Source organism: Cebidichthys violaceus, unplaced genomic scaffold (assembly GCF_023349555.1).
Source record: "Cebidichthys violaceus isolate CVI_PGR_0920_01 unplaced genomic scaffold, fCebVio1.0.p SCAF_3, whole genome shotgun sequence".
Taxonomy (NCBI): domain Eukaryota; kingdom Metazoa; phylum Chordata; class Actinopteri; order Perciformes; family Stichaeidae; genus Cebidichthys; species Cebidichthys violaceus.
This window is the reverse complement of record NW_027176483.1, coordinates 14,249,476-14,275,883: the sequence shown is the minus strand read 5'-3', so window position 1 is coordinate 14,275,883 and position 26,408 is coordinate 14,249,476. Positions and strand designations below refer to the sequence as shown.

At 41.8% G+C, this 26,408-nt stretch overlaps 1 protein-coding gene across 3 annotated transcripts in view; it reads left to right on the top strand.

Annotated features, from left to right (window-relative positions):
• The first annotated feature begins 1,508 nt into the window (after positions 1-1,508).
• Positions 1,509-26,408, top strand: part of LOC137880864 (excitatory amino acid transporter 2-like) — a 30,608-nt gene continuing 5,708 nt past the window's right edge. The window contains exons 1-10 of one of the 3 annotated variants that reach the window (XM_068722408.1): positions 1,509-1,739; positions 19,305-19,444; positions 21,692-21,844; positions 22,176-22,426; positions 22,832-22,979; positions 23,741-23,867; positions 24,065-24,298; positions 24,389-24,583; positions 25,363-25,497; positions 25,660-25,924. In XM_068722408.1, coding sequence (XP_068578509.1) covers positions 19,315-19,444; positions 21,692-21,844; positions 22,176-22,426; positions 22,832-22,979; positions 23,741-23,867; positions 24,065-24,298; positions 24,389-24,583; positions 25,363-25,497; positions 25,660-25,924 — 1,638 coding nt within the window. In that variant the 5' untranslated portion in view covers positions 1,509-1,739; positions 19,305-19,314. Of the gene's footprint in view, positions 1,740-16,242; positions 16,522-19,304; positions 19,445-21,691; positions 21,845-22,175; positions 22,427-22,831; positions 22,980-23,740; positions 23,868-24,064; positions 24,299-24,388; positions 24,584-25,362; positions 25,498-25,659; positions 25,925-26,408 lie in introns of those variants that run through there. The other 2 variants (XM_068722407.1, XM_068722409.1) reach the window with 2 other exon arrangements.

Sequence of the window (26,408 nt, the reverse complement as noted above, 5' to 3'; positions counted from 1 at the left end):
TACGCACAGAAAGCCTCACTGAACTATTAAAACGGGTGGGTCTGATCCCGAAATGCAAACTTTGTATTAAGACACTGTGCAGAAGTGGAATATCAGCTCTGTCCAAGACGTGCTCCAACAAATCTCTTGTCTTAGTCAGCATTTGGCTCTATTTCTTGGAGCAGATTGGGGAATTTGCTCTTCATAACCTCTCGTTTGCTGCCCAATAGGATATATAGGAACACTGACCCATCCATAATTGCAATAAGAATTAAATTTTACCTATAAACTCATGAGAACAATACGAGGATGGCCTTGAGTGCTGCTAGATCAGCATGTGGAGAAGTTCTCAAAAGAGCTCTCCCCTGACAGATCCGCTGATGGGCAGTTTATAGATTTTGGTAGGTTGAATGACAACAGGATGTGAACTCCATGTCAGGACTAATCCATTTAACCTAAACTCCTCATGTTGATATTTCATGGCTCGATAAGAATATGCACATTACTCAACAGGTTGTTGAGTGCTCCAAAGGAACCAGTTTGTGTTAACTATCATTGTTATACCTTGAGGCAGAAATGTTTGTAGCTGTACAGACATGCCAAGAAATGTGTTTTTGTTAGCCCGACCTAATTCCAATGTTGGGGAGGTATTGGGAGAAGTGCTTTGAGGAGCTTTGTGGAAAGCACTTCAGCTGAAACTCACCCCTTAATTGTGCCTAAAAGACTACCATTGTCATTTTTCACACCGCCATCCGAGAGCCTTAAAAGGTAAACTTATGTAATCATCAGACATTTCAAGCGTTTAAACAAATGGCCAATGCCTTTGTATTTTATTTTTTTTGTTTCCAAAGTTTTCTCTATTCTCTTAATTATTTATTGTTGTCCTGTTTTTGCTGCTCAACCTCACGCTTGATTCCATGCAAACAGGCCGCAGAAGACTGATGTGAGCCACATTCTGTCACTGAGTCATTAGCGAGGCATGAGCCAACAATGTTCCCAAGCCCATCTCCCCTATGGTTTTGACTTGCATTGATCATATACCTTGTGCTTTTTTCAGTTCACAAGGAAATAAATGTGTACTTCAGTTTAAACTAGGACTATTTTCTGTTGAACTGCAATCATATAAATTAAACCTGTATATAATGTAGCCTATAGCAGATTAGAGGATGCATGGAAATAAATCACTTTAATGCATTTCAGCCAACAATCTCTCGCTAGTGCAACACAATAAATGAATAACATCAAAACCAAAATCAAAGCTATAAAATCATGCAACCCTTTGCATGTTAATGCAATATTGAATATGGGTAATCTGGTTAAACTCTCTGCAAACATGTTTGTATGAACAGGTTTTGCATCAAGTTTGACGGTGTTAGGAAATCAGGGTGTGAATGTGTGAGAAAGCGGTTGACAGAGAGAAAGAGGCACAAGAGAGATGAGTACGTTATTGGCCTACATCATCAACCAACGGGAGCCGGCATTCCCATGCTGAAGAGACAAAGGGGGGCGAAACGGGCGGAGGCGGGTTGGGGGAGTAAAGCACCGAAGAGTGAGGTGAGGCAGAGCTCATTCAGTGGGATTGTTGAGCTGCGGAGCTCCTCGGATTTAACGAACAGAAAACCCCTCCGTTTGGTCTGAGAAGCGCTCCTGTCCTGGACCGCTGTGCGCTCTGCAGCTCGCTGTGGCTGACCCCCCTCTGAAGCGGATACGAAAAGACCCTACCAGACCAAAAACTTTTTTCACCGTGATTTTCAACAAAGGTAAGATGCTGTTTTGTTTTTATTTTAGCTTACAAACATGATCAATAAACGCGCGATGTTGGAGGTGATGAGCGGATGCATGGCAAGCCCTGATCCTTATTTGTAGCTTTATTTGTTGTTTATCATAACAAGTCACGGGTTATTGAATTGATTGATAATTTAAATAATTGCTTTAAACGAGAAACGATTGAAGTTTGTAGGTAAACCATTTAAGAATACAGTTAAACACCAGTTTGCAGACCCCCCTTTTTTATAACCTTTTCATCCCCCCCCTGTGCAATATTCCATATGCTCATAGAATAAGCCATAGATGTGACAACCTGCAGTGAAAAGTCCCCGAGCGCTGACCGTCAACAATAAGCTCGCGCTGCACACGCTGCATTCACTCACACCTTTCTTCTGGTCTCACAGATCACTGCCTCAAACGTGCATGCATGAAATAAAAAGGGGGATTCCTTTGCTGCAGATACATGATCTAAGTTAACCATTATTCCCTGCGGTTACATCTCAGGAAACAATCAAAATGCGTCTCTGTACGTTTGACAGCAGCCGTAGGCAACACTTTGGTATCAGTGCTGTAGATAAAACCTCTGTGACAAGCTTTTCCCCTGAATCTCTGCCCACCCCCGCTCCAGCCAAACGGGAAACGTTTTCCTGTTGTTTCAGAAGAAAAAGGAAGTTTGAACCGAATTATCCGGTCGGTTGACTTTACTGTAGGAGCATTTACTTCATAGACCACGGTGCGACTAGGCAATGTTAAACACAACTGTGCCTCTGCATGTAGTGATTTTATGATAAATCAGTCAAAAAGTTACAGCCTCAGTTCAGAAAGTGTCTTTGCTGTAATACATTTGTTAAGGTTTGCTCTCACAAATTCACTAATAACTAGTTACATGTAGATCCACGTTTTTTTTTCTAAACTTGTTTGATCTGAGAAAGAAAACCGTCTACATTGTGATTAGCAGTAGTTTCTATGTCTTTCCTCCAAAATGTTGTTGGCTATCTTTAATTTATATTTATATATTTTTATATTTATATTCATTATATCAAGGGTTTGATTTTTGTCCAGGCCCTTGAAGCAAAAAATAGAAATGCTTATTACCTTGCCATCCCCACCCACCTCTTGAACCAATCGTTGCAGCCCTTTCCCTCTTTCATATTAAAACGCCAGCACTATATTTCGCACTTGCACGCACTCACACACAGTTTTTTTTCATCAGCACCAGCAATGTCACCATGGAAACCAACTGTCTTTGCACCTTCAGTTGATCGTCTTCAGCATTTCTCTTGGCTTGTCTCTTAAAAACGCGTAGGGTGTGTTTGTGGACAAGAGTCTGTCACTGAATGTTGACACGAGATAATTATATGTTTGATTTTTAATGGGCATGGTATTTTCTGCTGGTGGTTCCTGGTGAGAGGAACTGTCTGTGGCCTACCTTGGGCATTGTGTGGCAGGGCTGCTATCTGAAGAGGCCTCGGCCTTCAGTGTAATTGCTGGGAGAATCAGTAAAGGAAAGTGTCCATGCAGCTAATGCGTTTTGTCCTTTTCCCAGAGGCTGCTCTCTAAACTACTGTACTGTGGCATTTGCTGCCTTACATGAATGAGCACAACAGACATCCAATGCTAGCTCACATGCTTTAAGGCAGGGTGAGTCATTTAGTATATAAATGCATGTCCTGAATCTGTGGGGGGTGGATTTTTTCACCCTTTTTTTTAATAAGCATATGCGTTTATCATGTGAGAGGGTTACATGCTGTTAATGTAGCCATAACAACCATCAATGTAAGTCTGCTTGGACCATTATGCAGATATTTAGCATTTGCTTACAGAGAAGTATATCATTAGTGTAAGGGAATTTATTCAGAGACTTGTGTTTTGGAGTGCTCCATTATTATAGAAAACTAATTATTTCCTGGGTGTTTATGTCTTGCCGTATGCTGTTGTTGCAAACATATTCTGTTTAATATTCTTCTTTTTGTTTTCTGTTATCGTCTTTTGAATAGATTGCATTAATCAGAAGAATAATTACTATTCCTATTTTAGATATAATCAGTTTTAATATCCATGTCTCTTATTAAGGAAACACCTCTTAAATTGTGGAGGAAAATCAAATCTATGTTATTTGTGTGACGTCAATATTTAGCTGTTTGTTATAGTAACAATTAATGTTACTGTTATTGCTAAAGCTTTTTTCAAAAGTTAATGATTGAAAGTCCACCATGCAATCATGAATTCTTAAACCCCTTCTGAGCATAAATGAATCCAAGTAATCATGCACGTATACAAGCACAATGCAGCATAGAGAGGTACTCCCACCCCAACGCAAAACCCTGCAGCGTTGCTGAGTTCCCAAGTGAAACGAGTCAAAATCACATTTCTTAGAATCTGTCATGTTAGCCATCTGTGAAGATGCTGCTTTAATTAGGCTAGACGTTGCCCGGGGTACTCAGGGTAGAGTAGATGTTAGCACGGACATGTGTGTTTGTGTTAAATATAGTCTGTTCTACTGTGAGGTACATATACAGGTAGGGGGAGGGTAGTTGTGGAGATATGCGAGCCAGGGATAAATAACATATAAAGGAAAAGAAAGTAGCAGCACACCAATCAAAAAAATAAATATGCTAACCAATAGCCTCTTCATTGACTGTGCTTTACTGTGGAAATCAAATTTGTTACCAGTCAATCCTGACAGCTTGAGAATTGATAAGAGGAGAATCCTCTGGATGGATTTGTTTGTAATACTCGATCACTGGGAGCGGCCGACCAGATGGCAAATGAACCCCCCCTAGTAAGCATGAACTGAAGAAATAAAAATTGCATTGACACTGCAGAGTAAGCTGAAAGATGAATTGAATCCTATATGTTCACATGCAGTGGGTAGATTCTGATGATATGATCATGTTTTCACTAGCTATATTTTTCTATGTGCCGCCTGACAACTTAGAAAGCAAGCAGGCAGCAGATAGTGCTGGCCTATTTTCCTTGCTGCCCTCATATTTTGTACACTGTTCCATAATGTTCTTCAGTTCCGTTTAGCGCCTGGGAAAAACAATAAAACCCAAGAACAATGTGGAAACGCTTTGGTTTCTGCCAGATAAACTGAGATTTTACACTGCCAGAAGTGTTAGATAGAGTGGGAGAGTGGCTTTAATGTGTGGGAGTGACAGAAAGATATAAAAGAGACAGGGAGGACAGACAGTAAAATATAGAACTTTTTCTTTGGTTGAGATAGATGGCCAAAGAATGGAGTGACCGAGTGGGGTACAATGTCTGGGGGGTGGGGGGTGGGGGGCTCCCTCTCAGCTCTGTTCATGAATGAGGATATAAAAAAGGGCCACACAAGCAGCCTGAAGATGGAGCATATGTTACCTGTCTGTGGCTGGCACATTACAACTCTCCTCTCACTGCTGCTTGGAGAGGCTGCAGAAAGAGTGAGAAAGTTAGAGAGTGAGAAAAGAGAGGCAGGGAACAAGCTGGGAAGAGTATAGGAAAGAAAGAAAAAGGAAGTAAAAAGGACAGTAGAACTGGGAAAAGAGGGAGGAGAGGAAACAGGTGAAATAGACACCATAGTTCAGACATCCTCAGAGATGTGTGTGTGTGTGTGTGTGGTTGTGGGTCTCCATTCATGGAGCTTCTCTTTGGTCTTGCTGGCAGTCTGTGGCATCTAGTGCTTGAGTAATCCTCCTGGGAACACGCAGAAGCTGCCAAAGTACCATCCAGCTCCTCTTTTCACTCTGATGCTCGTCTATCTCTGTCTCTCTCATTTTCTCACTTTCTCAATACTTTTCTTTCTCTTCCCTTAGCCGTTTCTTTCATTTCATTTCTTCCTAATTGCCTTAATATCATCCAAATTTATTTGTCTCTGCACTTGATTTTCCCAGTATTCCTTTGCCCGCTCATTGCTTTTCAGGTCTTGAATTGCGATTCATCTCCTCCTCATCACTTACTCCTGATGTGAATATTCCTAATATGTGGGATTCATGCTCTTTTTCTCTTTTAGTCTTGCCTATAGAATCAGTGTTTCGGTTCTCAGCGAGCACAACAGAGCGAGGCCTTTCCCATGGGTTGACCAAACAAAGAGCCTGGCTCCTTTCGCTTCTGTATGACTGCACAGGAACAGAAACAGAGGCATTCACTAGCGGGTCTGCTGCTGGGCGGCAAAACGATAGATCTCCACTAGCCATGGTCAAGGCATTTCTTCAGTTTCGCTATGAGACAGTAGCGATCATTAAACTGACCATATAATCTGTGTTGATGCGTAAGGGATGAATCATAACCTCAAACAGTGGAACCATGTGTGTTTGTCATGTGGCAAAAAAAGTGGTGAATACAGGTGGAGATTTAGTTTCATTTAGTTTCATTACAACATAAATGTTGTCAGGAACTTGCCTTGGTGAGCTCATAGTGCAGAACAGACATGACTGTAAACAACAGAAATGATGAAAAGAAAAGAAACCTTAAATTGTCAGCGGTATACAATTCAAGAGCTAATATACTTACGTAAAAAATACACAATTACACGTTAAAATACACAAAATATATTGAATAAGAAAGAAAGTCAAGAAAACAATTAACCAAAACCCAAATATATATATTTATATTTTATATATATTTATTTTGTTTGCTCTCATCTGGTGGACACAAGTCAAAAGTCATGGTCAGATTAGCCCACACATGTCCTATTGGCATACGAAGTCCACAAGTTGAACACATTTCCACTATAACTAAGAGGGTTTGGCCAGCACATCCTTAACAACACAGTCAAGACCTCTCACAACTTAATAGGGCCTATTTCCCCTCCAAATAACCAAAATGATTCAATCCATAGTTCCCTATCCTTTTCTTCAAAAGGACTCCACAGAATTAATATCACATTAAGACATTAACATTTACATACTGGGTGGGGGGCCCCAGAGGGGATTGAGTCAGTGTTTACTGTGCTACAGTGAAGGCCTCCTCCCACCCAACCCTTCAACACTGCCACCATCCTCCTCCTTCCCGAAAAAAAAGCCACCCACATCCCATTGGCACCTGCTACATCGGAATTCAGGTCAGCAGGGGGAGTCACGAAATTGCTTTGAGAGTGATTGGTAAAGGGAAGAGGGGCCTAACGGGGGGGGGGTCTCGTTTTTTTCTCTTGGCACCAAAGACCATGCCATTGAGAACAATCAGCCCATTGTGCTGCAACAAAAGATTCATAATTAAAGCACATTAAGAGATTCGTTCAAAACAAATAGAGGACTTCATCTGAACAATTGTCACAAGATGCAGTCTGACAGATTCACACTGGTTATCAGATGGAGCTACCTTTGGTTTGTGCCATTGCTCTCTTCATGCCTCAACACATAACATCTCTAAAAGACAAAAAAGCAGTGTGATAGTTCATTTTTACTTGAATTTAGGAGAGCTATATGATTGACACTTTCAAATACTGGACCATGTGACCTTACAGAATCAAAAACGCATTTAAAATATATTTAGAAATATATTCATATTTATAGTTTATATTTAACTTATTTTGAGTTTTTAAAAAAAATTAAAATTGTAGTTGCTCAAGCTGCTTTTCTCCTCATAGCCTTCCTTTCTAGAGTAACGCTTTTGTGACAGTTTCATAATGAGGATAATGGGAGGATCAACGAATGGGGAATAAAGAGCAAAGGGATGAATAGAGAAAAAAAGGATTTGATGATGCTTAGAGTTTCTATATGGTGACAAAGATGTAGCAAGATATAATTTTCCCATTTGATCCTCCTGCCGTTAGCTGAGGTCTGATCTGACTATGGGCACAGAAAAAAAAGTAAAACCAGTGTCATTGCCCACTTCACCCACTACCCCTCCCCGTCTCACCCACCTTCCTCTTCCTTTGCCCCTTTTTACTATTCCACAAATCCTCAATTAAGTACGTAATAGGCCTCTGAGGAAGGTTTGTGTGCTTCTTTGTTCAGCTTTGGGGGATAGGCCGGCATTAATGTTCCTCTTGAGTATGTAAATAGCCTGAGCTGTGGGAGCGCAGAGCAGAGCTGCCACTTGTCCGCTTAATCGTGGAGAGCTCCATCACTTTCCGACATTTTAGGGAGCCAAAACGGGACATGCATGAGAACTTCAGCACCAAATACAATGCCCACACTCGGAGGAGTAAACTCAGCACCCATGTCCACCTCCCATTTCTTCCGGAGTAAACCTCTTCTGCTCTCTCTCCCCCAGGACCCTTTACCCTCACCCCTTCTACCCTCCCCTACCCCCAAAACGGCCCTCACCCCTCTTACTCCACAGAAATCCCGACCAATCCTCCCTCAGTATGTGTGTTGCTCCCCACTGCTCAGCCTATCCCATCCCGCCGAGCCCAGATGATAGACCCGACAGTCTGGTTTTGTTTACCTCACCCACTTGTCCTGCGGAACACAAAACAATCCCCTTCATTGCATGTTTGTCAGCCCCCTTTTCAGAACTAAAAGAGGAGAGAGAGGAGGGGTGTGTGGGGGGGTTACAAAAACAAAAACGAAGGAAACAATTAAATTACCCCTCCTTCCAATGAACCCTGTGCTAGCTGTTTCCCAGCTCTAAATTCTGTGAACTAACTTGGAGGCCTGTAAAGTGGCCCATTATTCTAGTAGAGGTGGCGTGTTCCAAGAGCGGCTTGCCTCAATGGCTGATGAACACAGAGAGGGTTTTGTTAGAGGGTTTTGGCTCACAACATGCACTGGTTAATTAGGAGCTCTATCTATCTATCTATCTATCTATCTATCTATCTATCTATCTATCTATCTATCTATCTATCTATCTATCTATCTATCTACATACCTATCTATACATCTATCTATCAGCATAATACGTTATCTGTAATGGTTTCTTTACAGTGACGAAAGTTTGTAAATTAACTTTTTATTAAATCATCATAAATATGAAAGTCTTATCTCAAGTTAAATAAATTTAGATTTATGTAGTGTATAAAATTCAGATTTACATGCCCTCTTACTGTACACTGCACAGCATCCTTTTGTATCCAGATGGATCCTGACATCCCTGGGAATCCTGTCTCGTCTTTTAGTAGTAGAGGATTACAGCGAACCAGGATTTTTGGGAATTACCGTATGCCTTACATCTCGACTGAAAGGGGTTTACCATCTTCTGAGTGGGCTAGGATGAATGTGCTCTGGGGATTTGGCTGTGACTGGGATCAACCAGTGGAACAGTGTTGAAAATGCTTTTGCCTAGAGGTTCTGATAATGATTGACTGTGACTATAGGAAGGCTTTCATAATTAGTGGAAAAGTCTAAAAGCCTAAGCGAGTGCTTTTGCTCTCAATGGCATTCCAGTGCTGCGTGTGACTGAAGAAATATTTACATAGTTTGACAAAGTATGCATGAATAGTGATATGGGAAGAACAATAATGAAGTGAGGAGCAGCAGGGGTTCCCCTGCGGCTTTTTGCTTGAAACAACAGTCAGTAACAGGCAACAATTAGCTTTTATTTTCACAGCATTTAAGGGATATGAGAAAATAACTCCTGGTTCATGTGCATACATACATGTGGTTCTGAAAGAACAGTGTCAGTGAACTGGTCCTGAAAGGAAAGCAGGCTTGCAGTGTTAGAAGCCTGAAATCATGCTTAAGCTTACATCACAGGCTGAAGTTTTTAGATGGGTGAAAGAACCAAACATATTTCTTGAAACCCTTCCAGTCTTTATCTTCACGAATTTATTTTATATCATGTCAGGCATCACTGGATGTTTTGATTAAAATGATGTTTGCTGCACTAAAACAGTTGACTCACACAATGTTTTTCATACTCCACAGGTTTTTTTATTTGTATCCCATGTGCTTCTGTGCCTAGAAAGAAGAGCACGGCTCCAGAAAATGTGTTGTCTGTCAGACATTCGTACCAGATGAAGGCACTCTTTCAGTTGATACAGTGTGTTGTGATAGCAGTGACATGTTGTGTGCATGTGTGAAAGACAAGGAGAAGGCAAAACAGAGAGAAAGGTAGGGAAAGACGGTGAAAGAGAGAGTGTAATGAGGGAGGAAATGCAAACTGTGGAATGAAAGAGACTGTCAGCTCTGTCACACTTCGCTGCTTTCCTGATATGCTTCCCCGTTGTATTCTGGTCATCCTTGATGTGATGTTTGTTGCTGAGTACAGATACACAGACAAGGAGTGTTGCAATTAGAAAAAACACAATGCATGCAGGGACCTTATAGAAATGTACATAGACTAACATTACCATAAGCCCTGTCTACAGTCTTCAACTTCTGTTTAAGGTCATAAGCATGACTAGATCCAGCCAGTAGATACCATATGGCACATAATACAAACGCAAAAGAATAATTCAAACCAAGCAATTCTGTATAAAATTAGTTGCAGCATATGTCTAGGAATGCTTGTTTGTAGAGCAGCCAGTACAGTTTATAGCTGCAAGATCTACAATATACAGTTACTATACTTTTCATACTTTTGTCTAAGCTGAACTGTATAGTATATAACACTTTTACCATGATACTTAACAGTTATCTGCAAATATGAACCTGATAGTTCTAAAAAGTAGCTTTGTGTGTGTGTGTGTGTGTGTGTGTGTGTGTGTGTGTGTGTGTGTGTGTGTGTGTGTGTGTGTGTGTGTGTGTGTGTGTGTGGTCGTGCGGCTTAGCTGGTTGATATAATGAGCTGTGTGTGTGTGTGTGTGTGTGTGTGTGTGTGTGTGTGTGTGTGTGTGCAGGAATGCCCTTTCTGCCATCACTGCGGGGTGGTGTGAGGAGAGCGGGGCATGGCCACTGCTGCAGGCTGGGCTCAGTCTCTACAGACTGCAGTGTTTAATTAGTGAGAGAACATCCATCCTCCTTAGCCCTCTCATTGGCAAATCCTGAGAGAGACTGTAACCCACTCACCCCGCCTCGAATACCACGGGACTGGACCAACTGAGATTCATGACCACAGACAGTGTGTGTGTGTGTGCGCACAAGCTTGCATTTAAATGTTTTGTACTGACACAAATGTGAGCGAGAGAGAAGGCTAGACAGTGAGGGTTAAGTGCACGTATCACTCACGTATATTTAAATTTGAGAGGGTGGCAGGTGAGTCTAGTGATGTATGAAACGAGATTTGTGCACTAATCCCATTTCACAGGGCCAGCTGCCCGACACAGATGTCAGCTCTTCATGTATCCACAGATAACCTGATAACACAGAAGCCGTTTATATAGGCTACTGTATATGTAGAGACAAGCTCCATCTCATTCTCCACTTCGATTGATTGTTTTAATCTGACTTCCGTCCAACCCTTTCTTTTCCTATTTTCCACAGCTGTTTACCATTCCATTCTTTTGTCTCTAGCCTTACCTTTATCAGCCACACCTTTCCTTTTCCATCCTCCCCCCCTTTTCCTTCACCCTTCCCCCATACATTGTTACACATCTATCTGTATTTGGCATTCTTGCCATTTCACCCCTCCCATCCTTCCCTCTGTCTACTATATACCTCTCTCTCTCTCTCTCTCTCTCTCTCTTCTCTCTCTCTCTCTCTCTCTCTCTTTCTCTCTCTCTCTCTCATTCCCCTCTCAGTAATGTAGCGGGTATACCATAGCGGTGGTTGTAGTAGGGGGTGGGGTGGTCCTGCCTCACTGGCAGATTTAATGAGCTCCTGTGGGGATCGGACCAAAGCCATCAAAAGCTGTGTGCTGCTATATAGCCAGCTCTGTTAAACAGATGCGCCTCTGCTAATGATAGCATCTCTTCATATGCAGACAGCATGAACGCATGAGCAGCTATAGGAGAAAAGAAACAAGTATGTCTGCAATAGGTGTGTAGCCCTTCAGTGGATAGAGGAGGTCGTGGGGAGGTACAGTGGAAAAATCTCACATGACTATGGATGATGTTCTTTTCTCCACTGACCTTTCATCTGTGCAGCTTTAGGCAAAAGGTGGGGGCTGGGATAGAGGATACTGGACGGAGAGTAATACAATCTTTTTGGTTGCACCTTTAAAGAACACCACTGAAAACAGCATGACAGTTAAAACTCTTAGAACCCAAGAATTCCTCTTGGAGGAAAGACTGAGTTACAAAAAGTGAGACATGTGACAGATGAATGCCAGCGAGTTTGAGGGTTACACACTTTAAATGCAACACAAAAAAGAGAGAAAAGAGGAGACCTAAAGGAGGAGAGGGAGAGACATTGGGGATGAGTATTTGTTTTTGATTGAGTGCCCAACTGTAGATCCGGGCGTTATGTGGGTTGTGGCCGGATTGGATCAAACTAAAGCTCTCTGCAGATTTTATCCAGACAAATGGGAATCACCCAATTCAAGCCCTATGGCACCCACTCCCCATAATAGGCTGTTAGCACATAATTACAGTGGGACTGGTCACATCTGAGAGACCTATGCAGACTACAACACTAGCCTCAGGATTCCCAGAGGCTCTCTCTAATGACTGCCTCATTATGGACACAAAGAGTTGTGCCAAACAAAGGGAAACCTTAGAGGATGCTGAGGGACAGGCACATACTGTATGGTTCAATCAGGAGTTGCCTGGATGCTGATGCTCCCTGATTGTAAAATATAATTTCAAAGAAGTGATGAAAGCATATAAATGTGAGTTGCAGCTGTAACATACAATATAAGAAGCATTTTGCTAATTGCAGCACATGATGGACAGCAACTAAAAAAGAGGTTTGTGATCTTCAGTAGAATTATTATAGAAAGACACACAGACACAGAAATCGGCTTAATAAGGAAGATTTGCTCCCAGAGGTCAATGTACTTCATTTTTATGTCTACAGTTTGTAGACAAGTGTTACATGCTGATCATTTGACAACACTGGTACTAGGAAAACATTTGGTAGCTTCAGTGCTGGAATGCCGCATGCCTTTATGATCACTCAGGATCAGTTGTTGTAAAAGCAGCTCCTTCGGCAGGTCAGATCATCCTGAGCTGAGACATCAAGCTGCGTCACTGACCGTGGCACTGAATGCCTGCCCTGCTACCCTGTATCTGTTTGGAAGGGTTAACCCTTTAATACCAGACATGTCTAAACACATTCAAGGTAACCCTTCACAATCAACCTAAATAATGAGGTGTGTTAGACTAGTCAATAGAAGACAATACATAGTCAGAATAAAGTATTTAAAGGAACTAAAACGTGCAGAATTTAAGGGAACAGTTTATAACAATTTGTGAGAAATTAAGCTGCACACTGATATAATCTGATCTGGTGCGAGGTAAAACATGACAAATTTACTCACTTATTCTGCTGGAATTGGACTGTAAATGAGCACATTGTTTGGTATTAAATATTAATGTCCTTCATAATCACAGTCATTTGCTATGTATTCATTCATTAACCATTCAGCATTCAGTCCGAAAACAGTGAGTTACAGCATGGAGTTGACTAAAATCTGCTCCATTCGATGTGCAGCTCTTTTGGCTCTGTGCCATTTTTTTTATTATCAGACAGTATTCTCACTCTATAGTCCACTTGGAAGTGGTTCAAGACAGCTTTCAAGTAGACCACTGAGTGACTTTGCACACCTACATTTGTCTGGGGTCATCAAATCAAGGCGATAAAGGGTCTGGTTCGCTGATATTGCCTGTAATAGTTGATTTAGGAACATCAAGGTTGGACCAAGTGTGTGCCTTTGGATAACTTGATTCAGAACCGGTTGTGATACATGAATATGTGCCCATTGTGGACACACATACACATTTAAAGGATTATTTTGCTGAGCAGAGGTAGATGTGAAACAATTTTTTCCATCTTTAAATATGTGTCTCCTCGAGATGAACTGACTGAGACACTGGTAGGTCAATTTCATTTGGGCAGTTGTTTGAGAAATGTATACTGGGAAAGCCCGGTGCTGATTGTGGTTTGATATTTGGGGTTGAATCTACACAAAGTTTTAAGGCAGCTTCCCGATGAGAACGTTTTTTCTCATGGTCCCTCTATTCATAGGAGATATTGTGTCTTAGCAAGCGGCACTCTTCTTTGTTTTGTTTTGCTACTGAAAAACAGTGGGTTACACTGCTGATGGAATAAACCAGATTTGCGTGACAGTCCACACATCTCTCTATCACTATCCATCACTGAATGCATTCATCCCAACAACCATCTAGGGATACATAATTGAGAGGCGTAGAGTGACAAAGCTTCCCTTTCTTCAGAAGCTGGAATTTATCTCCCACTTCCTATGCGCAGCACAACCTGAAGTGTTTGCTGAGAGCTTCATTTTGGGGGGGCTTTTTCACAGCTCCTAGGCAGCCAGCATGTGAGCCCATTTCTTCCCACTGCATGGCAAGTGGATGTGAGGCCCGGGGGGGGGGCAGATATATCCGGAGCCTGGCCCAGCTCCAGTTGTCTTTACCTCACAGTATATTGTGACGCTCCAGTCATGAGAGACCAGTAGGAAACTTAATTTATATCTTCCTTTGACCTGAATTAGCTGAGTATAACACACAACTTGTCACTAATGCAAGCTTGTTAATCATTATGTAAGCACATGTTGTGGATGGTAGAGTGGCATTGTATGGCAAAGCCGCTGACAGAAGCTTATTAATTATGCGGGATGGACACCAGAGAAGCTCTTTTTGGAAATGTCTTGAAGTTTCTAAATGTATTGAAATGCATAACGTAATAATACTTCTCTATCTATGAAATCAAAATGTTCTTGGTGAGGTAAAGATTTATTGTCTCTATCCGTTTGCGAATCTTTCAAGCTGAAACCCATCTCATATGGTGTGTGGGCAGGCTATGTGTTTGTGTGCTGGGTGTGTTTGTGTGCGGCTTCCCGTTTCCCCTTCATCCCACTTCTCTCTAAGCCGCAGAGTGTTGCTAGGACAACCCCTCGTGGTCCTTGCTGCATCCCAGCGGCCCTCAATGCCAGCACTCAGGGAACCTCCTCGCACTGGGAAGGCAGCATAAAATCGGGATAATCGCTGTCGATTATGGGACACAATGGGCTGCAGCATCTGAAAGATTCATTCATCCTGGAAAAAGAGACTGTGGAGGGGGGAAAGAGAAAGGGGCGCCTTGGTCCGTCCGCTGCTCTCCCACGGTGGGCACAGGCATGACATCAGTGGCCTGAAAGAACTGGCATTCTGGACATGCCCACTGCCCTCCCCTTCGCTATACCCTTACACCCCCTCCCATTTGAACCCCCTCCCTTCTTTTCTCGCCCCTGCCAGTTTGGATGCAGTGCTTGGCCGGGCGAGTTGGGGCCACTGCCACTGTTTGCGTGTGAAACAAAGCCCCTCAGAAGGAAGAGAGAGGAAGCAGAGAGCTTCACATGGTACCAGCCAAGAGCAGGGATGGCTGCCTCAGCCTTCCCCTCACAGGCCCCTCTTTTGGCTGAGAGGTGCTGGTGTGACCCCAGTACCCCTTTCTCCCCCAGTGTCCCTCTTACTCCCCCTTGGAACCCCTTCTTCTCTGTACTACTCTCTCGCTTCCATCCCGAAAATACTCTCTCTTCGCTGAGAGAGCCCTTTCAATGAGTATGACATGTCAAGGGATTTAGGATGAGTGATTTCTCATGACACAACCTTTGCCGACAGGGATGGGATTCCTCTGGCTTTTGTTGTGCAGTTGGTCATTTGTTTAAAGAGGAAATAGCTTTCCAACACATTTCCCTAATTAGAATTATGTGATAATGCTCAATACGATGTGAAGTCCCATGCTGCTGGGAGACTGCAGGGAAATCAGCGTGACACCATCTACACATGAATCACGTTGGTCATTTGTGCTTTGGAGTTCAGCACTCTGGAGTTTTGTTGAATAGTGGGGATACGTAAATTTATATGTTGGAGTGTGTGTGTGACTTGAATGTGTGGATCTTATTCTGCCAGAATCTTTAAAGATCAGATATTTTGTGGCTTTTCTTCACTTTTTTAATTTATGTTTGTAGAGACTATAACTGAATAAGTATATGTATATATGTACCTATCATATATTTGAATCTAAGTATTTGGAAGAGTGTGACATAACCATTTCCATAAATCTAAAGAGTGACATAATATGTTATATATGCAAGAGCAGCAAACATTAACTCCCATCTGCTGTCCATCAGGATGACCTCAAAGCTCCCAAACGGCAGCATTATGACATTAACCCTTCCATCAGTCATTCCTTTGTCGTTTATTCCCCTCTCATCAAAAGGGCTACTTACAAAGCACTACTGTACTGTCCGCATTGTGCCATTAGCAGGCATCATCGTGATCATCTCTAGCAGTTTGGCCTTTCCCTCACTATCCCATGTAGCTGGATGAGTCTGGGAGCGTACTCTCCGGGGGGATTACAGTGTCCAGGGAATGGAGGGTCCCTGAGGGATTTGACTCTTAAGCTATTGACTCCTCCCTCCTCTTCGTATTTTGTATTATTTATTTCTAGGTATGTTGGATGTGTGTGCATGCTCTGTATGCCCTTGGTGTGTAGCTGGTTGTGGGTGGTGGTGGTGGAGTCAAGGGGTGGGGGCTGATGGGGGTTTGCAGACTTCAGGATGGGGCAATTCAGGTTGCTGTGGCTGTGACTGGGTCTGTCGTCTGGGCTGTGTTGACTCGCTCCTCTCTGGATGCTTTGGAGGAGCTTGTGGACAGCTGAGAGCTGCTAGCTGTCAGCAGAGCTCTGGTGTTTTCAGCCACAGGCTGTGCCCGGGACATTACCTGCTGACATCTGGAAACTGTTTTGAATGGAGCAGTCGTGATCCTACTAACGATTCCTTGAGCTGATTCACTCTTAAATTCCAAAGGCTGGAGATTTGATCCTGGTCAATGTATGTAGCACTTACCTCAACTCCAACAGAAATGAAGTAAGTACTCGCAATCTCATTTGCAATTCACAATTAGATTTCACAATCTAATTTTACTTTCTCTCTTTATTATCTTATTGATTTAATGCAAGCTATTTTATTTTCTGTAAAAGTCAATGGTAAACATGACCAGCTCCTATAATTTGAGAGAGTAAATCAGTGTATAAAGTATAGTATCAGCAAAACATATACGGGAACCTCTCTTTTGTAACTGAAAGATAAAAAACACTTTTGATTGAATATCGACGGGGTTGACACCAGGTGTTGATTTGTTAAGGCCATCATTAATTCGTCATGGCTTAGCGGTCCTGTAATGCAATTAATCTGATTTAGCCCTCGGCCAAGATTAACGGGTTTATGAGATGATCCCATTAGAGACTGAGAAGAAGAAACTGTTTGGATGTGTGTGTGCATGTGTGAATGTCCTTTGAACTATGAAGTTCTATTGGACTTTTATGTTCTTCATTTTTTTTACATTCACAGTTTCTAAAAGCAGCATCCCAGTGTAACTCAATGGATGCTGAAAATTCTTCAGCTGAAGATCTCTGATTTAATCTTTATGGCTGAGAGAATCCATTCTAAACTCGTGGCATACAAATCAAAGCAAAAACAATGTACACAAGGAGTATTGCCCATCAAGTAAAATAATTCTTTCACAAAAGAAAAACACCTAATGATGTGAAATAACAGTTCTCTGCTGTAGTCGATTATTCTTTGCTGTACATTTTCATTTTCATCTATCATTGGGTCACACAAGCCCACTCTTTCATCTTTCCTTCGCTTGATGGGAGAGGCGCTAATGAGAAAATTATGACTAATATCCGTCCTCTGTGACGTCCAACGTCTGCTTTCTCACCATCTTAGTGCTAAAAATAATGAAAGGGTGAGAAACGGGGGAAAATTCAATTAACAGCACTCATCACTCTTATGGAATGGGATTACGTGGTAATGCCATTTTTTCTGGGTTTTATTCCTGGGGTTTTACTAATTCATTCAGCTATCATCTGAAGTATGACAAAATGATGGCTACTGTTTGCCTGCTGTTTGCATGTATTTTCTGTATTTCACACTTCACTTTGAAATTAATAAGAGGAGACAGGACTGGTCCATCTGTGTGCCTGGAAGCTGACCAGGTGGTCTTCCTATAGCCAAGCTTACAAAGCTGTAATACACAAAGCTGAGGGAGGTGTGTGTGTGTGTGTGTGTGTCTCCGTGTGGAATTATTAGTGACTACTTGCACAACAACAATAACACCATAAAGAGCCTCTGGTTGCGAGGAAGTTTTCCAAATGCCTATTGAGTTGAACTCAATGTCTCGTCTTTGATCAAATTTCAGCTTAAAAAAACAACTTGACAGCCACATAATTAATATCTATGAAGTGTTCTGACTCCTTAGTGGACATGGGGGCAGTTTATGAGGACAAAAAAAAAATGTCACCATTGAGGCTTCCATTAGCGAGTTCTATGCCATGAACCCCAGGGGTGAGGTGAAAGACCAGAGTCACATTATTTATTCTTTGCTTTTCTTTGTAATTCATCACAGTAGACATTTGCATGGGCTTATTGGAGATGAATAGGAACACAGACACATTTATATTATCTCATAGACAAAAAGGATGTCAAACCGTGCAACACAATTTGATATATTATTCCTGCGACTTGTTGAGGGGACGATGAATATAAAGCTTTTACTGAGTTGCTGAACACCTGCGTAACTGGCATGTGACACACACAGCTGGCTCTCGTCTTGCTAACAAACACAATCACACCTCGCCGGGACCGCAGGAAGCTGCACTGTGCTGCCTGTAAATGAGAAATCACTTTTCATTCAACTAATTACGCTGCGTGACTGAGCCCCCTCTTCCTACTATTGTATTTGAGATTTTGTGTGCTTCTAAATTTACTGTCACACATTCATAACTGAGACAGTGAATGTGTAAGTGAGTGAATAAGTCTTAACAGGCAATATGTTTGCTCCTCCTCTCTTGAATTCATCAAACTTTTGTACTGTCAAGTGGGCATCTGTTTCACTTCTTCATCGCTGTCTTAAATGGATGTCTAGATACACTCACTAGGGGGTATTTGTCTCTGGTTTTCTACACTGAACCACAGTATTTTATTAAAAAACATTGACGATGATGATGACATGATGCATTATTTTAAGTTGTAAAGTCTCCATAATTTAACTGGGTTTGAAACTTGTACTCAGGATGCAATCATCTTTTTGTTCTGTGTAAGTGCATATAACTGTACTTTTTCAGAATGTCAAAAAACTATCCTGGGAATTATTTCAGTCAGTCAAATTGCATAATGTACTTAGGCCTTCAAAGTCTTACAAAAGCCCAGACAATTTTGAACTTATCACAAAGTAGAACTTCTTTACATAAATCTTTTTAATGAACTGACTTCAGATGCTCTGTGTGTGAAGTATTGCCCCTAAAGGAATGCAATTTTGCGAGCAGCAGCTTGTAGTCAGCTTCCATCTGTTAGAGGCGATACCAATCATGGACAGTGTTGGAGTGACAGCTTGGCAACACACTTGAATGCTTAACATGTTTTACCATTCAGTGTTGTCTTTTTAACAATATCAGAGATATATTTTCAGAAACATCATGCGCACCCAAAATGATCTGATTAATGTATTATGGTGGTGTATTTTATTGTAGAGTCCACTTAATGTCTTGTTTTTTCTCTCACACATGACCAATAATGTGTTTTTGAAAGGGTTCAGCTTGATGCATTTTGTTCATAACAGTTTAATTTGTTCTTTGTCTCTATCACAGTGCCAACAGTATGCCTAAACAAGTTGAGGTGAGGATGCACGAGAGTCACCTGGAGCCCATTGAGGCCAGGCCTCAGTCCAAATGTGCCCAAATCTGCTCCAAGTTGTTCAAGAACCTTCTGCTCACACTCACCGTCCTCGGTAAGTTACCTCGTCGTCGGCGCATCAGCGTTCTGTTAACTCAGAGCTCGATTATGCAGCTTGCTCGTAATATGAGGAGGAGATGCCATCTGTGCTTGCTCAGTGTACCAGACAGTAAGATGACTGGGTGTCCTGACCTTCCCCAGCTTCTTGCCACCTGTTGCTATCAAACGCTCTCTGCAGCACTGGATATCCAGACAACAGCCTCTGGTGGTGCATGAACATATTGTGATAATAGCATTGGCTCACTGTGCCACAGGGGTATTGTAATGAAAAGGGCACAAAAGTAGTCGTGCAATTTCTGGTTATAAGCATTGAATCAGATTTGGGTTTGACCTGCACATATTGTTTATAGTTTGCTGTGTCTGACAGCCATGTGGTCCCTCACAATCTCATACTGTATATCATTAATAAGCATAGGTCATGAACTTGTTAAAACTGTATAAATGCATTTATGTGTATACTGTATATTTCATTTAGCTGTGTGTGTGCCTGTCTATCTGTATCCTGCTTGCATGGATGTGTGTTTATGTGAGCATGTGTAATGTGAACATCTCACCCCACTTGGCAGGACTCTCACAAAGCAAGTGAGCCAGCATGATCATTGATCATCTGTCACTTGGCAGATAAGAGCCTGAATGGGAACTTGCAAATGGGCCAAAGAGAAGGCAGGAAATCAAGTGCCATCCAAAACCCTTGGGTGTGCAGAATCCACAGGATGCTGCTAGACTGGAGGATAGATTGAAGCACAGAGGACAGCTTACAATTAAAAAAAAAAAGCTGCAGGGCTTTTGATTCCAGTGTGGGTTATTAAACAATGTCTCGGGCCTGTGTGATCTTTGGCAGTGGTGTGGCAGTAGAGGAAGTGCAGCCCCGGGGGCGCATGCTGGAGTGTGTGGCCTGAGATGGACAGAAACAGAGGCCAACTACCGGGCCTGGTAGGCCGGGCTACAGGGGGCTTAGAGCACACAGAGGTCATCTTTACCTTCTGGGGCAGTAACACTGTGTAGCAGGAAAATAACTGTTTGTTGGAAGAAGCATAGGTCAAGCGTCAACAGTGGCTTTGTTAGGGATGGGCTGATGTTTGTAATGGCACTGTTTTCATCCTCTAGAGCAGGGGTCACTAATAGGCGGACCGCGGTCCGGATCCGGACCCAGACGCCGTTGTATCCGGACCCTGGACCTAAAACCAATAGATAATTGAGAATTATTACATTTTGACAGAGCGCCTATATTTTAACCGGCGCAGCTTTTCTAGCCTATACGGCACTCTGTCAGTGGGCCAGGAAACAAACCGACCAATTACATGCGTTGTAAATCACATCACGTGATGCAGCTCAGTCAATCAAATGTGGGTATTCTGACACGTTTCCTGACTCGAGTGAGTAATTTACACACACAGGGCTGAGACGAGGAAAGAGAACGAAGGGCAGGTGAATAATTACGTGAGTCAGAGAAGTTGTTTCACATGACGTTCTCCAAAAAGAGAAAAGTGGTCACAGAGACCAGAGAGACCAGAGTCTTTAACCAACAATGAACAGACTCTTATAGGTTAATTCTTCCCACGGACAGTTTAAAACCAGTGTGTCTCATATGTTCAGAGACCATGACGATTATTAAGAGGAAATGGTGCATAGTTACGAAATCATTTCACCTCAGGTTGATAGCAGACCACCTCAAGGTGTCACTCAGAGAGAACCAGAACATTCTGATGTAGCATTTCAAAATAAAAGCCCGTCTGAAATTAGACAAATTGTCTCGTGAATGTGATTTGAAGTTAGCTCATGCATGCGATTTTGAAGGGCTTTTATTTTGAGATGCTTCACCGGGGAATCTGACATGCTGCCTCCTCCCTACTGCTTCAAAAAGATCAGATCTTAATCCTCCATGAGCTTTACTCTCTCTCAGCAGGTTTTCGGTTTTATCTTCTCAACCCACTGTCCTCTTTAAGCATCTAGCAGACAGCCTGTTGTAGAGCTCCTAACAACTGAATTGAGTTATTAAGGCTTCTTTATGGAGATAATTATAGCTTATTTGCTATTTCATAGATTATATCTAAGCTTTTCCCATTAGCACATAATACACCCTTGAGAAATTACTTTTTCTTTTCTTTTTTTATTAAAATAGAGTATCTGTATTTTTATTCTGTCTGACTTTTCAATATTTGACTTCATTTTCGATTCTCTTGTATTTTGCCGTTATACACTCTTGCAGTTTCACTCACTCACTCGCCTCCTTGCACTTCAGGTGTGATCTTGGGAGCTGTATCAGGGATGTTGCTTCGTGTCGCCTCCCCGATCCACCCAGACATTGTCATGGTGATTTCTTTTCCCGGAGACATCCTGATGAGGATGCTGAAGATGTTGATCCTGCCACTCATCATCTCCAGTTTAATCACAGGTGCAGTGTGACTGATCTCTTATGGCAAATACATATATTAATATAATAATATTAGATATTTTAGACTTAATTTTCATCTACACCTTCCACTGCTGAAATACAAAAAAAAAAAAAAATGTTATGACTGTGATCCTGATTCTAAAATCATAATTGACAGTAATTGTAATACATTATGCCATCTATCAAATGCATGATCAAATACTATCATGCAAGGTCATAATAGTCTTTGCATCCAGGCTTCATAGCCTGCAGTATTAAGTCAACATTTCCATTCAATAAGTAACTACCAGTAACTACCAGGTAAACACAATGTTGCTTGTTTTGGATGCAGGTCTGGCTGGTTTGGATGCAAAATCCAGCGGTCGCCTGGGAACCAGAGCTATGGTCTACTACATGAGCACAACTATTATTGCTGCTGTACTGGGAGTCATCCTGGTGTTAGTCATCCACCCTGGCAACCCCAAACTGAAGGAGAATCTGGGCGAAGGCGAGAAAAACGATGAAGTGTCCAGTTTGGATGCCTTCTTCGATCTGATCAGGAACCTGTTCCCAGAAAACCTGGTGCAAGCTTGTTTCCAACAGGTAATTGACAATGACACGATTTAATGCTGAAGTTTGACAGTCAGTGCTGGTGCTAGATGCTTAGACAGTCTATGATATATGAAAGTCACTGTTGTGTTCTGGATGAGTGGCATCACTTAATATGGAATATCATTTCTCGGCCAAAATCAAGTTAGAGAGACTTACAAGCTTGTATGTCTGGAAAAAAGTATACACAAAGAGCGTCCATGGACTGTCTTTATATACAGTAGCTGAGGGATTATATTATATTAACAGAGGAATCATAATGTACCTTGGATTGTAAGGACACACCATAGAAGAAGTAGAACATGATTATTAACAGTTGAGTGGCCTTGTGTCATATATCACATATCTGATTCCAGCATTGTTTATCAATCTTATCAATCTTTTCCTCCTTTAACTCAGATCCAAACGGTCACGAAGAAGGTAGAGGTGATTATTGAGGAGGACGTCAATGCAACGACTGCAGAAGGCCTGGTGGCCAACATGACCAAGGAGCCTCTGTTCATCACCAAAAAATCCCTTCAGTTCAAAAGTGGCATGAATGTTCTGGGTATGTAAAAGCACTTACAGTATGTGTACTATTACTACTAAACAAAACAAACAAGAGTCAACAGCGATGCATCTGTGAGGCTGCACTTAGGCACAGCTGTGCTTTGAGCTTAACACTAATATCAGCATGCTAACATGTCAACAATGACAATGCTAACATGCTGATGTTGAGCAGGTAGAATATTTTTGCATGTTCACCATCTTAGTTTAGCATGTTAGCTTGCTAACATTTGCAAATTAGCACTAAACATAAGCTAATGCTGATCAGCATGTCAATAGTTTTGCAGATATTTGGCAATGTATACAACACACTGATTTCTTTTTAAATATCATGGCAATACATCCAGTAGCTATTGAGACATTTCACTCAAAACCACATGTATGAACCTTACAGGACAAGTTAAGGGATCACCAAAGTCATTAGGATTCCTTCTTGGGGCACAATGAATATCTCTACCAAATGTCATTGGAAATTCATCTAATAGTTGTTGAGAATTTTCAGTGTGGGCCAAAATGGTGAACTGACCAACCGACCGACCAAATGTTACCCATAGGGCCATGCTGCTAGCTTCGCTAAAAATCAAAGCAATATTCACAGTTTTACGTTTACAGAATTTTGCAGTTGCAAATATCTGGACAAACCAAATTTGTTTGGCTGTTAATGGAAAACTTCTCATCTTCTAATAATAATCCCCTCATGTGGTAATCATCTCATCCACACTGGTATTTAAAGTTTGATACATTTATGATTTTCTGTCACAGGTATGATTGGTTTCTTTATTGCATTTGGCATCTGCATGGGCAAGATGGGCGAGAGGGCCAGACTCATGATTGAATTCTTCAACATCCTCAATGAGATTGTGATGAAACTTGTCATCTGTATCATGTGGTTAGTATCACTTAAGAATCTCATTGACTCATTTTGAAGTTATTTTGAACCAGAAATAACTGTTAATGCCAAGTTATTTCTCAAGTCATTACATTTTAAAAGATTATAGCTATGTGAAACAGAAAAAAAAATGGTGTCCTGACAAATATTTTGTCTTCTGTATTTAAAGTAATAACTAACACTTTTCTTTTTGTCAGGTACTCTCCCTTTGGTATTGCCTGTCTTATCTGTGGTAAGATCATCTCCATCAAGGACCTGGAGGTGGTGGGCAGGCAACTGGGCATGTACATGGTGACTGTGATTGTTGGCCTCATAATCCACGGAGCAATCTTCCTTCCCAGCATCTACTTTGTTATTGTCAGGAAAAACCCCTTCACCTTCTTCCTGGGAATCTTCCAGGCCTGGATCACTGCCCTGGGGACTGCCTCCAGGTCAGCATCAGAATTAATGGATAGTTGTTTATTGATATTTCTACAGTTGATACAAAGCATAACCTACCTTCATCTGCTTTTTTCTTCCAGTGCTGGTACACTGCCTGTCACCTTCCGTTGTCTGGAGGAGAACTTAGGTATTGACAAAAGAGTCACTCGTTTTGTCCTCCCAGTCGGTGCCACCATCAACATGGATGGAACAGCTCTGTATGAGGCGGTTGCAGCCATCTTCATTGCCCAAATGAATGGCATCCACCTTGACCCTGGTCAGATTATCACTGTCAGGTCAGGAGACACTTATGATTTATCCTTGAGCTTGAAACATCATATTTTATCAGTTGATATAATTTGCACTGTATAAGTCTATGTTTTAAATGTCAACATCAATGTTGCAAAATTAGAAAATCTTCCATTATATTTCAACAATCCCCGAATGGAAATAAATTGACTTAAATTTGCTTTTCTTAGCCATAACAATAATAACTGTAATTCCCATTATTTAAAGAGGGTTTACATGGAGCCCTGAGGATACAGTTTACCAAACAGATTTCACACAGCAGCAGTGTAGGGGCGTTTAACAGTGAACAGAAAAGCCTCTGTGGCTCAAAGCAGCAACTTTAGAGAAGACATTTTCAGTTTAGAAAATAAACCACCAGGAGGAAGTGACGACTTGTGCCGTGTCTCATGTTACGCAGGAAGACAAACACCAATCTGTAACAATTTTTTCCAAATGCTCTTCTGGTAATAGAGTGAGTCAAGGATGGACAACCTTCAGCTTGACATTTATATGGCATAACAATCCATGAAACCCTTGAATCAAATGTCCCATCTCTCACATTTAAAACTCTCATCATGTGTGATGGAGGACCTACTCTGGTGCTCTTCAGCTGCTGCTCTTATATACAAGTACCATCGAGAATGAATGTCTTCATGTGTAGCTGTAATCATGTTTGTTGGTATTTGAGGAGTTGTTGCAGGGTGTGGGGTCGGTTGCGGAGATTGTGGTTAGGTGTGATGGGTTTGGAAAATGTGACTGACTACTGCTTTGCTGTGATTTCATCCAGTCTGACAGCCACCCTGGCCAGTGTTGGAGCTGCCAGTATTCCAAGTGCCGGCCTGGTGACTATGCTTTTGATCCTGACCGCTGTAGGCCTGCCAACCCAAGACATCAGTCTGCTGGTTGCTGTTGATTGGCTGCTGTGAGTTTGACAAGACAAAAACATATGTTGTGGTTGCATATTGATTCTTCCCTTTGCTTCTACATAAGGTTTTGTTTTTTCAGGCATCTGGGAATCCCTGCTCGTATATTCCTCATTTGATAAAGTAAAAATATCTTTTTATACTGCTTTCTCTGTCCTCAGCGATCGATTCAGGACCTCAGTGAACGTGGTGGGTGACTCCTACGGTGCAGGCATCGTGTACCACATGTCCAAGGCTGAGCTTGATGAGCTGGACGCACACACGGCCAAAACCGATGACATTGAAATGATGTCGAAGACCCAGTCTTATTACGACGACATGAAGAACCACCACGAAAACAATTCCAACCAGTGCGTCTTAACCTCTACCGCTACCGCAACCTCTAGTGCTACTGCTAACAATTCTGTCGTAGTAGATGAATGCAAGGTACAATTAATGCTTACAGACATAGAGACTTGTATTTAACCCTTTCTGTTGTTGCATGCTCACCCTGCATGTTTGTTTGACTCTGTTTTATTCATTGCATCTCTGTACATAATAATCTTAATACACCCACTGTTCTTTTAAGACAGAAGTGTAGCACGAGAACAACAGATGCATGTGGACATATGTATTTCATTTTTCTTGAATAGCAGCTTTTGTGTAAAATGAACATACAAAAATGTAAAGCGCTCAAGCCAAAAAGTTTTCAGCATTACACAAACTTTAAAATGTTTCGAGTTCAGTGAGTGAAAATGAAGGATACATCAGCTCCTGCTCTGTACTTAGCCTTATCAGATGGCTGTAACCTGTTAGGGATTGGCTCTAACTCAAAAGACAGATGCAGATAGTCCCCATCATGACAATGAGGAATTATTTAGCAGCCCTCCTATCTATCAAAAATTCACACTGATCATTTTAGTGCTCATTT